This window comes from Rhinoderma darwinii, chromosome 5, assembly GCF_050947455.1.
Source record: "Rhinoderma darwinii isolate aRhiDar2 chromosome 5, aRhiDar2.hap1, whole genome shotgun sequence".
Lineage (NCBI taxonomy): Eukaryota > Metazoa > Chordata > Amphibia > Anura > Rhinodermatidae > Rhinoderma > Rhinoderma darwinii.
The window spans coordinates 1,769,006-1,785,507 of NC_134691.1; the positions used below are offsets into that span (position 1 = coordinate 1,769,006).

General features: G+C 45.7%; 1 protein-coding gene across 1 annotated transcript in view; it reads right to left on the reverse strand.

Moving 5' to 3' along the window:
• Window positions 1-11,574: 11,574 nt before the first annotated feature.
• The window catches only part of LOC142652289 (ubiquitin carboxyl-terminal hydrolase CYLD-like), a 56,762-nt gene continuing 51,834 nt past the window's right edge, over window positions 11,575-16,502 (reverse strand). Inside the window, exons 13-15 of the mRNA XM_075827941.1 lie at window positions 14,942-15,060; window positions 13,377-13,584; window positions 11,575-13,063 (exon numbers count right to left, since the gene is read on the reverse strand). Of these exons, the coding sequence (XP_075684056.1) occupies window positions 12,879-13,063; window positions 13,377-13,584; window positions 14,942-15,060 (512 nt within the window). The 3' untranslated portion in view covers window positions 11,575-12,878. The remainder of the gene's footprint in view (window positions 13,064-13,376; window positions 13,585-14,941; window positions 15,061-16,502) is intronic.

Here is a 16,502-nt window from a genome sequence, read left to right on the forward strand (position 1 = left end):
AGGAGAGGATAGAAGCAGCTTTCGCTGCTTCTGTCTTCTCCGATGTCTTCTTACACATCGCTCAATGAACGCTGTGTATAGGAATAGAGACAGCAGCAGCGGCGCTGCCTCTATTCCTCCCGGTGATCATGTGACTGGTCACATGATCGCCGGGTGCTGTTACTGACAGACTGCTGCTGGGTCTAACTAGACCCAGCACAGCCCTATTAGTGACAATGGTCACTATGAGAGGGCTGATTTCCCTGCTGTGCAGCTCCAGTTACAGTGGAAAAACATGGTGTAAAAGAAAGAGAAAATATATAAAGTTCCCCAAAGGTCTTCTTTGACCTTTGGGGGACAGACCATAGTAATAAAAAAATAATAAAGTAAAGTGCAAAAAAAATTTAAATAATAAATACACATAAAATACCCACCCCAAAAAAACCGTTCCCCCCGCCAATCATTGTTGTAACGCTAGCGCTGACCCAATTACCCTAATATAGACATGTAATATATAAAAATTTACGGTAGACAATGCCGATCACAAATAAAAGGTCTATTTTAGGGTAAAACTATGTTATTACCAAAAAAAAAAAAATAGCTGAAATGTAAAAAAGCTTATTTTTGTACTATTATTTTCAAACTTTATGAATAAAAATTCCAAAATAGCAAAAAAGGTGTGTATAAAAACGATAAAAAATGAAACCTGCATTGTCTACGGAAAAAACGTCGCAAAAATCACGTCGTTAGCCCAACAAATAAAAAAGTTATAGCCATTTAACTAACACGTGCTAAAAATGGCTAAACGGTGTCTGGTCCTGAAGGCGCAAAATAGAGCAAAAGACACGTATCCCCCCCCTCTCCACAGGACATGTATCCCCTCTCCACAGGATATCCACAGGACATGTATCCCCTCTCCACAGGATATCCACAGGACATGTATCCCCTCTCCACAGGACATGTATCCCCTCTCCACAGGATATCCACAGGACATGTATCCCCCTCTCCACAGGACATGTATCCCCCTCTCCACAGGACATGTATCCCCTCTCCACAGGACATGTATCCCCCTCTCCACAGGACATGTATCCCCCTCTCCACAGGACATGTATCCCCCTCTCCACAGGACATGTATCCCCCTCTCCACAGGACATGTATCCCCCTCTCCACAGGACATGTATCCCCCTCTCCACAGGACATGTATCCCCCTCTCCACAGGACATGTATCCCCCTCTCCACAGGACATGTATCCCCTCTCCACAGGACATGTATCCCCTCTCCACAGGATATCCACAGGACATGTATCCCCCTCTCCACAGGACATGTATCCCCCTCTCCACAGGACATGTATCCCCCTCTCCACAGGACATGTATCCCCCTCTCCACAGGACATGTATCCCCCTCTCCACAGGACATGTATCCCCCTCTCCACAGGACATGTATCCCCCTCTCCACAGGATATCCACAGGACATGTATCCCCCTCTCCACTGGACATGTATCCCCTCTCCACAGGACATGTATCCCCCTCTCCACAGGACATGTATCCCCCTCTCCACAGGACATGTATCCCCTCTCCACAGGACATGTATCCCCCTCTCCACAGGACATGTATCCCCCTCTCCACAGGACATGTATCCCCCTCTCCACAGGACATGTATCCCCCTCTCCACAGGACATGTATCCCCCTCTCCACAGGACATGTATCCCCCTCTCCACAGGACATGTATCCCCCTCTCCACAGGACATGTATCCCCCTCTCCACAGGACATGTATCCCCTCTCCACAGGACATGTATCCCCTCTCCACAGGATATCCACAGGACATGTATCCCCCTCTCCACAGGACATGTATCCCCCTCTCCACAGGACATGTATCCCCCTCTCCACAGGACATGTATCCCCCTCTCCACAGGACATGTATCCCCCTCTCCACAGGACATGTATCCCCCTCTCCACAGGACATGTATCCCCCTCTCCACAGGACATGTATCCCCCTCTCCACAGGATATCCACAGGACATGTATCCCCCTCTCCACTGGACATGTATCCCCTCTCCACAGGACATGTATCCCCTCTCCACAGGACATGTATCCCCCTCTCCACAGGACATGTATCCCCCTCTCCACAGGACATGTATCCCCTCTCCACAGGACATGTATCCCCTCTCCACAGGATATACACAGGACAGGGGATACATGTGTGATCGCTGGCAGGGATAGGGAGAACGGGGGACTGAAAGTCCCCTGAAGTTCTCCATCACAAACCTCAGACTTCCGGGGTCTGTGTCGGCAGCTCCGTAGAAATGAATGGGGCGCCGGTCGTGCTTGTGCGCATGCGTGACCAGCGCTCCTTTCATTTTTATTGAGCTGCGCAGACGCCGGAAGTCAGAGGTTTGTCATGGAGAAGTTCAGGGGACTTTCAGTCCCCCGTTCTCCCTATCGCTGCCAGCGATCACTCATGTATCCACTATCGGGCCTATCCTGTGGAGAGGGGATACATGTATTTTGTAGGACACACTGTAGGTCGCATTTTTTTGGGAGGGGGGACGCTGTATGGCGTTCCCTACAGGGGGGGGGGAACGCTGTATGGCGTTCCCTACAGGGGGGGGGTGGCTGTATGGCGTTTCCTACAGGGTGGGAGCTGTATGGGGTTCCCTAAAGGGGGGGGCTGTATGGCGTTCTCTACAGGGGGGGGCTGTATGGCGTTCCCTACAGGGGGGGCTGTATGGCGTTCTCTACAGGGGGGGGGGCTGTATGGCGTTCTCTACAGGGGGGGCTGTATGCCGTTCTCTGCAGGGGGGGCTGTATGCCGTTCTCTGCAGGGGGGCTGTATGGCGTTATCTACAGGGGGGCTGTATGGCATTATCTACAGGGGGGCTGTATGGCGTTCTCTACAGGGGGATGTATGGCGCTATCTACAGACAGGGCCGCCATCAGGGGGGTATTAGGGGTAGTGGTGTGAGGGGCCCGGCCAAACCTAATTGAAAGGGGGGCCCGCAGCTCACGACATTCTTTTGGTGAAAAAAATGGGCCCCATTGCAGGGGCCTGTTTTTTTTCTACCAAAGGCAAGTCGCGGCAGTTTGCCGGGCCCCCCTTTCAATTCGGTTTGGCCGGGCCTCTCACATCAGTACCCCTAATACCCCCCCTGATGGCGGCCCTGGGTACCATGATATAGTTCTGGACGGAGTACCGTTAACAGGCGGTGCCACGGTAGGGGGGCCCAGAAAATTTAGCTGTAGGGGGCCCTGAAATTCCTGATGGCGGCCCTGTCTACAGAGGGGGGGCTGTATGGCGTTATCTACAGGGGGGGTGTAAAAAAGCCACTATCTACAAGGGGGGGGGGGGGGGGTTGTGTGACACCCAGGGGAGGGGGGGGGGCCCAGTCAAAAGTTTGCTATGGGGCCCAGTCTTTCCTAGTTACGCCCCTGGATGCATGCACCGCGCTCCATCAGCCCGTGCACCGCGCTCCATCAGGCCGCGGTGCACGCTGATATTGGTAGTTCATTGATGGCCTGATAAGCATTGGCGGCAGTGGTGAGCGGCAGGGAGCATGGACTACATTTCCCATAACTCCCTGCATAGCCGCGCCGTCTGCAAGCACGCACCTGCGTCCCCTAGTGAAGCGGCATCTGCCTCCTCCCTTGTGTCTCCCTTAAACGTTCCAGAAACCCCTGGCTGTGCTGCTGCTTTGAAGGTGAACATTATAACATGGAAATTGTTACACAGCCTCATGGTCAGCAGCAGTGAGCTGCATCAATAAAGGGGCTGTGTAATACAGTGTGTCCCACCAACCCCCCCTTCCCACTTCACCCCTGAAAATAATCCCACATAATCCATTATATAGCCCCCCCCCCCAAAAAAAATAAAAATATGGCCTTAAAAAACATCTGCCACCCACAGATACAATTGCTCCAGCGGTCACTTAGTACACAAAGGAGTGTTCCTCTCTGCTGCACTAAGCCACCGCTGGAACTAAACAATAGTTCGCTGTAAAATAATAAAATAGATAATTGACATAACTGACAATGCGTTGTGTGACATGTCCAACATTCCAGCTTCTTTCTTCTTCGAATGCCTCAAAGCTGGCATTCTCTCAACATCAGGTGGGAAGAATGCCAGCTTCCAGTCATGCGCAGGAAAAAGAAGAAGCCAGACTGCTGGACTGATGTCATGCATCGCAAGCTCACAATGTAAGTTATTTATTTAATTTTTTACTGCTAATTACCATTGTTTCAGTCCAGTTGTGGCTTTATACAGCAGGGAGGAGCATTCCTTGCTGTACTAAGTGAACATTGGAGCGATTGATCTGTCAATGGCCCTTTAAACATATTGTACGGCTCTCGCGGAATTATATTTCAAAATATGTGGCATTTACGGCTCTCTTAGCCAAAAAGGTTCCTGACCCCTGCTCTAAAGACACAGATATAACCTATATATCATTTCTGAAAACGTGAACTACATTACATAACATGAGGTTGTCACAGAGGTGATCAGACATGAGATCCACACACCTTATATACAGTAACAGCTATTCATCTATTACTACTGACAACCAGCCTGTATATCATGTGTGAGGTTGTCACAGCCCCGCCCCCTGTTACTGACATCACTGATATATAATATAATTACACTGTGATCAGACATGAGATCCACACATCTTATATACAGTCACAGCTATTCATCTATTACTACTGACAACCAGCCTGTATATCATGTGTGAGAGGTTGTCACAGCCCCGCCCCCTGTTACTGACATCACTGATATATAATATAATTACACTGTGATCAGACATGAGATCCACACACCTTATATACAGTGACAGCTATTCATCTATTACTACTGACAACCAGCCTGTATATCATGTGTGAGAGGTTGTCACAGCCCCGTCCCCTGTTACTGACATCACTGATATATAATATAATTACACTGTGATCAGACATGAGATCCACACATCTTATATACAGTCACAGCTATTCATCTATTACTACTGACAACCAGCCTGTATATCATGTGTGAGAGGTTGTCACAGCCCCGCCCCCTGTTACTGACATCACTGATATATAATATAATTACACTGTGATCAGACATGAGATCCACACACCTTATATACAGTGACAGCTATTCATCTATTACTACTGACAACCAGCCTGTATATCATGTGTGAGAGGTTGTCACAGCCCCGCCCCCTGTTACTGACATCACTGATATATAATATAATTACATTGTGATCAGACATGAGATCCACACATCTTATATACAGTAACAGCTATTCATCTATTACTACTGACAACCAGCCTGTATATCATGTGTGAGAGGTTGTCACAGCCCCGCCCCCTGTTACTGACATCACTGATATATAATATAATTACACTGTGATCAGACATGAGATCCACACATCTTATATACAGTAACAGCTATTCATCTATTACTACTGACAACCAGCCTGTATATCATGTGTGAGAGGTTGTCACAGCCCCGCCCCCTGTTACTGACATCACTGATATATAATATAATTACATTGTGATCAGACATGAGATCCACACATCTTATATACAGTAACAGCTATTCATCTATTACTACTGACAACCAGCCTGTATATCATGTGTGAGAGGTTGTCACAGCCCTGCCCCCTATTACTGACATCACTGATATATAATATAATTACATTGTGATCAGACATGAGATCCACACATCTTATATACAGTAACAGCTATTCATCTATTACTACTGACAACCAGCCTGTATATCATGTGTGAGAGGTTGTCACAGCCCCGCCCCCTGTTACTGACATCACTGATATATAATATAATTACATTGTGATCAGACATGAGATCCACACATCTTATATACAGTAACAGCTATTCATCTATTACTACTGACAACCAGCCTGTATATCATGTGTGAGAGGTTGTCATAGCCCCGCCCCCTGTTACTGACATCACTGATATATAATATAATTACACTGTGATCAGACATGAGATCCACACATCTTATATACAGTGACAGCTATTCATCTATTACTACTGACAACCAGCCTGTATATCATGTGTGAGAGGTTGTCACAGCTCCGCCCCCTGTTACTGACATCACTGATATATAATATAATTACATGTGATCAGACATGAGATCCACACACCTTATATACAGTAACAGCTATTCATCTATTACTACTGACAACCAGCCTGTATATCATGTGTGAGAGGTTGTCACAGCCCCGCCCCCTGTTACTGATGACATCACTGATATATAATATAATTACACTGTGATCAGACATGAGATCCACACATCTTATATACAGTAACAGCTATTCATCTATTACTACTGACAACCAGCCCGTATATCATGTGTGAGAGGTTGTCACAGCTCCGCCCCCTGTTACTGACATCACTGATATATAATATAATTACATGTGATCAGACATGAGATCCACACACCTTATATACAGTAACAGCTATTCATCTATTACTACTGACAACCAGCCTGTATATCATGTGTGAGAGGTTGTCACAGCCCCGCCCCCTGTTACTGACATCACTGATATATAATATAATTACAGTGTGATCAGACATGAGATCCACACATCTTATATACAGTAACAGCTATTCATCTATTACTACTGACAACCAGCCTGTATATCATGTGTGAGAGGTTGTCACAGCTCCGCCCCCTGTTACTGACATCACTGATATATAATATAATGACATTGTGATCAGACATGAGATCCACACATCTTATATACAGTAACCGCTATTCATCTATTACTACTGACAACCAGCCTTTATATCATGTGTGAGAGGTTGTCACAGCCCCGCCCCCTGTTACTGACATCACTGATATATAATATAATTACATTGTGATCAGACATGAGATCCACACATCTTATATACAGTAACAGCTATTCATCTATTACTACTGACAACCATCCTGTATATCATGTGTGAGAGGTTGTCACAGCCCCGCCCCGTTACTGACATCACTGATATATAATATAATTGCACTGTGATCAGACATGAGATCCACACATCTTATATACAGTAACAGCTATTCATCTATTACTACTGACAACCAGCCTGTATATCATGTGTGAGAGGTTGTCACAGCCCCGCCCCCTATTACTGACATCACTGATAGATAATATAATTACACTGTGATCAGACATGAGATCCACACATCTTATATACAGTAACAGCTATTCATCTATTACTACTGACAACCAGCCTGTATATCATGTGTGAGAGGTTGTCACAGCCCCGCCCCGTTACTGACATCACTGATATATAATATAATTACACTGTGATCAGACATGAGATCCACACATCTTATATACAGTAACAGCTATTCATCTATTACTACTGACAACCAGCCTGTATATCATGTGTGAGAGGTTGTCACAGCCCCGCCCCCTGTTACTGACATCACTGATATATAATATAATTACATTGTGATCAGACATGAGATCCACACATCTTATATACAGTAACAGCTATTCATCTATTACTACTGACAACCAGCCTGTATATCATGTGTGAGAGGTTGTCACAGCCCCGCCCCCTGTTACTGACATCACTGATATATAATATAATTACATTGTGATCAGACATGAGATCCACACATCTTATATACAGTCACAGCTATTCATCTATTACTACTGACAACCAGCCTGTATATCATGTGTGAGAGGTTGTCACAGCCCCGCCCCCTGTTACTGACATCACTGATATATAATATAATTACACTGTGATCAGACATGAGATCCACACATCTTATATACAGTAACAGCTATTCATCTATTACTACTGACAACCAGCCTGTATATCATGTGTGAGAGGTTGTCACAGCCCCGCCCCCTGTTACTGACATCACTAATATATAATATAATCTTTTATAAATTCACCGATTACATTTTTATATCTGGTACTTCATTATCAGGGTCCATTTCTGCTGTAGGAGATTAAAAAAAGTTTTCTATTTTCCATTATTATAATTATATTCCATGCTATATACTACAGTAAGTGTCTGCAGCAGATGGTCTGTAAATATTAATGGTTCCTCCTTCCCAATGACCTAGAATCTTATCTCCTGAAATACTCTGTGCTGCTGGAGAACTTAAAACCCTCGCTCAGTCATCAGACATATATCACCTGCAATTCATACAGCCAGCAATGTAGTATAGACAGCGGGGGATGGTTGTGGCGACTCGGGGTGATTGTACGCGGTTTTGGGTTACTTGGATGTTATCGTAGGCGATGTTTAGGTAGTTGGTCGCAATGTGATGTCACTCTGTGCTCGTACATGACATCACGCACCGTAGTCTTTCGTGGCTCATATTATTCCGGACAGACAAGATGTCTTCTGACTTCATAATCATTTTATTTTGGCCACGTTATTATCACTTATAATACTCCAGATATTATAATGAGCAGGTGATGACATCAGAACTCACCGCTTATACACGATACATTATACATCCCCGGTATATTATAGTGACATAAACTATATCTGTTTTAAAGGAATATTGCGCCCGACAGAAATGGACAATGCTCCCCGGACAGCGCAAAGGGGAACCGGACAGAGAAGCGGAGATCTGGTCGGTCGGCGCAGAGACGTCGCCTTCTCAGAGGCTTCTGAAAAATTGATGACCAGGCATATGTTGTCAGTGAACCGATGTTACTTCAACTATAAAGTACCGGCAGCGAGGGGATCGGGGCGGTTATCTCCAATACAACCCGAATAGCAACACTGCCATCTAGAGCAGCTCAGCGGAACTGCAAGGGACCATTCCCCTTATTAACTCCTCCATATCTGGATGGAAGAAATATTTAGAATGACCTTTATTTATAGAGCGGGAACATTAGAGGGGGGAGGGCGAGGCCGTAAATAAAGGGCGATGATTAATATTACACATCCAATATAAGAGGCTTTTCCGGTTTTATGTCAATAAATTATCAATAATATCATTACTAGTATTCAATTTGGCGCGCCTCATGACAGAATTGTTTCGCCTCATGGATGTCGACACCGACACCACTTTTCGGCACCAAAATTGTCAAAAGTGAATAATAAATTTGGCGCAAACATTGTACGTTTTTAGCCACGCCTGTTTGATGGATCTTTTTTCACGGTCACGCACGTCCTAAATCTGGCGCATATTACTCCACATTTCCGGCAAATTTTATTATGTGCCTGGTCATGGTTAAATTCTTCACCATTCAGGATCTCTGCTTGCTGCCAGCGAATGGGAATATTTTTGTTTAAATGCAGAAGCTAAAAACCCGCACAGACCTAAGGCCGGATTCACACATGCAGTATAGAAAGTTGCCAAGCTATGCACACAGTAACACAATGGTTAATCTTTATGGACGACCCCTTTAAGGGTGTTTTGCCCCTCCCGTCACTGAGGATCACACGACAATCACTTGTGATAACGAGGAACTTGGGCTATGTTCACACGGGTTATTTTCAGCCATTTTCGGGGCGTAAACGCCTCAAAAAACGGCTAAAAGTACGGAAGCTGAAAACCTCCAAACATCTGCCCATTGATTTCAATGGGAAAAAACGCGTGTCGTTCTAACAGGGTGCTTTTTAACGCGGCCGTTTGAAAAAACGCTGCGTAAAAAAAAAAGCACATGTCCCGTCTTGAGCCGTTTTTTCTTTGGCTCAATAGAAAAACAGCTCCAAAAACGGCTGCAAAAAAAAACGTTTGTGGTTTTAAAAACGGCTGAAAATCAGGGGCGGTTTTCCCTTGGAAAGCTCCGCATTTTACAGCCGTTTTTAGTTTTGCGTGTGAACATCGCCTAAACGTGACCAGCCCCTAATTTCTACCACCCCCCACAATGGTGATAACTAGTCCGGAGCCTGGACCCAGACACTCATCTTCACCATTATTAACCCCTTCCTGCCTACGACCAGATCGCTGAGGGCTACGACTTCCTGGAGGAGCATTTCCATTACTGAACATTTAAATAATAGATCGGCGGCAGTGAAAACCGGTTTAGGATTTGCGTCTTGTTAAACGAAGCGGCTCGGGCCAAGAGAATATGGTCCAAGGTATCTAGACAGGCCGGGAGTCCGGCAGCCGCGGCGGCGCTGCTAATGCTGGATGTAGGAGACAATGTCTGCCATTATAACCGGTACTTAAAGGGCAACTCCACCCATCGTTTATATTGACAGGACAGCGCAGGAATCGTTCCTGGATCACACGGTAAAGACAATTTCTAAAAACGTTTGACTAAATCCCTTGTTTTTATTCGGGACGTCCCTCCCATCATGCCTCAGGCTGGAGCATAGATTTCATATTCTACATAAATTAAACCCATCTTCCAAAATCGGAGAGATCAAAACCAGTGCCACGACTTTCTGGAAGTTCATAGAACTTTTTTGTGAGTCTGTGAAGAACTTGTTACAAGGGATTTCCAGCCACACCGGAGTATGTGCCATTTGTAGATAAATCATGTTATTAGCAAAAGGCCTTAAGTAAAAAAATTCATAATAAATTAAACCCACCCGCCAATATTATGATCCATTACAACCGGGATCACGATTTCTCTGCAGGTTTTTTTTTTCTCATGTATTAACACTGACATCTGGTGGCCACAGGGAAGAACTACACCGCTTTAGTTTATTCCCATGCGCGTTGTAAATCTGGCGATACAAATTTGTTTCAAACCGTTGGAAATTGCCGACTTAATTTTGATTGAACAACAGAACACGTGACGATCATTAGTGACGGCTGACGGTCCAATGTATGATTGAAAGACGGCATGGTGGGCGATATGAATCCAATATGACCAGCTAAAGAGGTTGTACAGGATTAGAGAAACATGGCTGATTTCTTCCAGGAACAGCACCACACTCGTCCATGGGTTGCGTCTGGTATTGCAGCCCAGCTCCATTGAAGTGAATAGGGTTGGGATGCAATACCTCACACAACCTGGAGTGGTGCTGTTTTTCTATGAAAGCCGTCATGTTTTTCAATCCTGTACAAACCCGTTAAGACCTGTCTGGACAATAACAACAATGAAGACAAAACCCATCGTGCTGTGATATTGGGACTTGTAGTATCACAACAGCTTGAAAAGCCGCAGGTTTCCTCTGCGGTCAACGACTAGTTTACTGTATTTATAGATCTTTTTTTTTTTTTTTTAAACTTACAATAGTCTGGAAAGTCTGCGCAGCAAGTCTCCTGCTGCCCTGAGAGTGGCGGATAAGCAGGTGGCAACGGATCAGCAGGGGGCGGATCAGCAGGGGGCGGATCAGCAGGTGGCGGATCAGCAGGGGGCGGATCAGCAGGTGGCGGATCAGCAGGTGGCGGATCAGCAGGTGTCGGATCAGCAGGTGGCGGATAAGCAGGTGGGAGGATCAGCAGGTGGCGGATCATCAGGCGGCGGATAAGCAGGTGGGAGGATCAGCAGGTGGCGGATCAGCAGGCGGCGGATCAGCAGGTGGGCGGATCAGCGGGTGGAGGATCAGCGGGTGGCGGATCAGCAGGGGGCGGATCATCAGGTGGCGGATCAGCAGGTGGAGGATCAGCAGGTGGCGGATCATCAGGTGGCGGATCAGCAGGTCATTGCCTCAGTTCTATATTAATTGCAGATGTTGTAAATAGCGATTTTTATTTCTGACACATTGTAATAAATTATATAAACTGCCCTGAGATATTTTCCACAAAAATCAAGAGAATCAAAATGTCCATCTACCTCCAGAATCCGCCGCTGTCGCAGTAAGGGTCAGTTCACACACAGCATGAAGACTGCGGCTTTTTAGCAGAATCGCTGCTTTTTTGTATTGAATTCAGCGGGGAGGTAATACCCGCGACAAGTAGCAGATGTTGCAATTTTTGTGGCGGAAAAGCTGCGATTCCTCCTGAAAAATCGCAACTCAGAAAAAAAAAGGAAAATCTTATACTTACCCGGAATTCTGTGCTTCTTCGTCCAGACCGGTCTCCTCGAATGACCTGTCATCCCATGTGACCGCTGCAGCCAATCACAGGCTGCAGAGGTCACAAGGGATGAAACGTCATCCCACAAGGCCGGCCTGGAGGTCGGCAGAGGGACGCGTCGCCGCGGCTATAGGCAAGTATGAAACTTTTTTTTATGTGCAGTTGCGCAGCCGACATCCCAGCCGTAAAACTGCACCATAATTTGCTGCGGTTTTTCGGCCAGAACTCTCTGCGTCGTCCAGGGCAGATACGCGGTGTGCTTTTACGCAGCGTTTCCGCCCTGTGTGAACATAGCCTAAAGGTTTATTGAGTTTTGTATTGATTATAAAGGACTTGCTGTAATCCGGACGCCAATGTGGCGCTGTCCACCGCAGTCATTTTTGGGGCTTGCAGGAACGAGGCGAATAAGACAATGAGGATCGTACCAAATCTTGGAAACCCGGGAACATAGGGTGTATGAACCGCCCTATGGAGACACCGGACGAGGTGGCCCATGGGTGGTGAGAACCTGTAAGCACAAGCGTGGCTGGACATGGTGCTACGGGGCCAGGACTGGACCAGTCCCTACACCCCGCTGGCGATCATCTGGAGGAAGGAGACCGGAGATCCTAGGAGTTCATAGTGATATTTCTTCTATCAAGTAAGATCAGAAATGAAGATTCCTCTCGTAGATCCCACCACAGACCACAGGAGAGAAGATGGCGGCATTGGCACCCGGAACCAAGAGTGACCGAAAAACGAAGGGTGTATTTGAGGTGACATCACGTCGTCATCTGGACCTGATCGGGTCCTGGCATTGATGAGCCGCCAACATGAGGAACCAACCCCCACGGAGTGACCCCTTCTCCAGACTTCTACGTGTCGCCTGGTCATGGAATTTTCGATATCCACATTCCAACATTTTGAGAGCCAAGCCACGGTATGCGGTCAAGACCTGCGGGGGAGACCTCCGGGAGGCTCCTCACTTATAGAGGGCCATCCTCTTACTCTGATACATGTACATATAGGCGTCGCAGAAGAGGCGCTTGGAAACTCCTCTCATTTCACGAGGGTTCTGCTTCATCAGATCATTGAGCGGAGCCGCCAAGTACGTGGCCACCTCCGGACAGAGGGTCACCCTCGGGATATTGTAGCCGTTTTCACTTCCTGCAGAAACAAAAAAACAATAAAACCTTAAAGGGAGGGGTTCCACCTAAATTGTGAGCTAGGACTCAAGACATTCCCAGACCCTCCAGCTCTATCTACAATGGCCTGGGAGCTCCACGTCAAGAACGGTGATGAAGGATCTGCTGGAAGATCTCACCATGGACAATGATTGGTAGCCATGAGGTCCAAGTGACGGAAACCTCCACGAATCTCGTATATATATGACACGCCAGCCGATAAATTAAAGTGTAATTCCCCTTTAAGAGCGGAGCGGTTCAGTGTTTTTGAGTGATCGTAACCCTTAGACGCTCACCAAATCGGTCGGCCATGCTATCGAAGAACATCCAGCTGCCCTTCTCCGTCCCGTACTTCACGAAGGAGACGTAGTGACTGGTCTCTATGGACAGAACGGCAAACAGCTCCAGAGTCTCCCGTGGGATCTTGTTTGGGGTCTTCAGGAATCCTTCTGGGATCTTTAGCTTGACCGGTCGGTGGTCCTTCCGCTTGTGATGTAAGTGAACCTTTAGGGATAGAAATGGTCGACCATTAAAGACATCCGTATAGGCCAGGAGTGGGCGTGTAGTTTGCCCACGGCTGCAGTTGGGGGGACATTTAGGAGGGTTCACCTCTTTGGTCAAATTATTTAGGCTCAGCAGCTCCCCTGGTGGACGAGCAGAGGTGGAACGTCCCCCCAAGAGCTCGATTTAGATGCAAGGTCGTTATTGAAATCAATAGGTGTCCACGTCCCGCATGGCCCCAGTGGTCCCACAGAGAAGGAGTCATTTTATTTTGGCTAATACAGTGGGGTCCTTCTTGGGGACCTAACAGGGCAGATAGAAGGGAATAGTCTAAGTTGGACAACCTCTGTAACGGGCAGCCTCATAAAAACAACTCCTGTCCATATACTCTATTAGGGCATATAGACGGCCTAGGGGTTACCTGCTGGAGACCCCCCTGGCACCCAGAAAGGAGAATTGCTCCTGTTGTGGCGGACTCAACATCTGAATGGCTGCCAAGTCTACACGCCTGCCCGGCAGCAGCTTCACCCAAGCTTTCAGAAAGAGGCGGACAACCCCTTTAATAGCCGACTATGGAAGGACCCATTGGACTATGTGGGGGCCCCTCATCACCCATTCCGCACGGGTCAGTGAGCAGGATTACCCCTAACCGTTTAAAGGGGTTCTCTGCATTGGGAAACTATTAGAACGGTGCCTTGATGAAGTCTCCCCCTTCTGGAGACCCCAGCGATCAATTGTGATCTGTGGGGAAACCAGGCAGTAAGTAATCAATTACCCTGCAGCGCCACCACAGGAGAAGTGAAGTATTACACAGTGTCCATTCATATCAATGTGTTGTCTGTGTAATACAATAATTTTTTTTTTACTTTTAACACTTTTTTTCACTGTAATGTCATGTGTCTATATCACAGAACATCTATGAGGGCAGATACTAATACTAGGCAGCCCTGGAGGTCTTTATTAGGCCCAGGGCTGTCCGTTTTTAAAGTGGTTGTCCAGAATTAGAGAAACAGGGCTGTTTTCCTCCAGCAACAGCGCCACAGCTGTCCACAGGTTGTGTGTGGTATTGCAGCTTGCACTTCAATGGAACTGAGATGCAATGCCACACACAACCTGTGGACAGGTGTGGCGCTATTTTTTTAGAAGACAGCAGCCCTGTGTTTCTAATTCTGGACAACCTCTTTAACCATCAGTCCTAGAGATCACGATGCTGATCAGCACAGAAGGAGCCCCTGCTCTTTTCCGCACAGCGATCAGTACTGATTGCCGGGATCACAGCCGCACTCCCGCTGGTGATCGTGCGATCAAGATGACGTGCATGTACAGCATGGTGAATGAAGGGGTTAAGCACATACATTACCTGTTCACTGCACACGCCGCAGTACTGCTTGGGGCCACGGTCAGAGAGGATCACGTCTTTGAAGCACTCAGGACATTCATGGGTCGCCAGCTTCCCGCACACCACACACTCACGGGGACCTGCCATGGACAACACAGAAATAAGAACTCCGCCTCCTACCCAGAATTCTCCTCTATTACCTTATAAAAAACCGACAGACACGAGATGAAGGACACCGATCCCGTCAATGACCGCCGGCATCCGACAACATCCAGTCCAAACGGTCCACAGGAAAATCATGATCAGTAGACAATACGGGGGTGCCCGTTTTTAGACTTTTATCACCATTTTCAAGATGTCTACTTGCTGTCAGTGAATGAAAACATTTTGGTGCACATACATAAAGACCGTCTTTCTAATGAATGGGAACCTTCAGAGTTTACTCGCAGAGGCAGGTCTGGTCATGTGACGATCACAGGTGAATAGCTCGTTACAGAGAGGGACACACAGAGGCAGGTCTGGTCATGTGACGAACACACAGGTGAACAGCTCGCCGCGCAACAATCAATATAAACAAACCTACATAAAACGCACACAATATATACACATACAAAACACACACAATATATACACATACATACAAAACACACACAATATATACACATACATATAAAACATACACAATATATACACATACATATAAAACATACACAATATATACACATGCATACAAAACACACACAATATATACACATACACACAAAACACACTATATACACATACATACAAAACACACACAATATATACACATGCATACAAAACACACACAATATATACACATACACACAAAACACACTATATACACATACATACAAAACACACACAATATATACACATGCATACAAAACACACACAATATATACACATGCATACAAAACACACAATATATACACAAGCTTACAAAACACACACAATATATACACATGCATACAAAACAAAAAAAATATATAGATACACACAAAACATACACAATATATACACATACAAAACACACAATATATACACATGCTTACAAAACACACACAATATATACACATGCATAAAAAACACACACAATATATACACATACATATAAAACATACACAATATATACACATGCATACAAAACACACACAATATATACACATGCATACAAAACACACACAATATATACACATACAAAACACACACAATATATACACATACACACAAAACACACTATATACACATACATACAAAACACACACAATATATACACATGCATACAAAACACACACAATATATACACATGCATACAAAACACACACAATATATACACATGCATACAAAACACACACAATATATACACATACATACAAAACACACACAATATATACACATGCATAAAAAACACACACAATATATACACATGCATACAAAACACACACAATATATACACATGCATACAAAACACACAATATATACACATACATACAAAACACACACACACACACAATATATACACATACATACAAAACACACACAATATATACACATGCATACA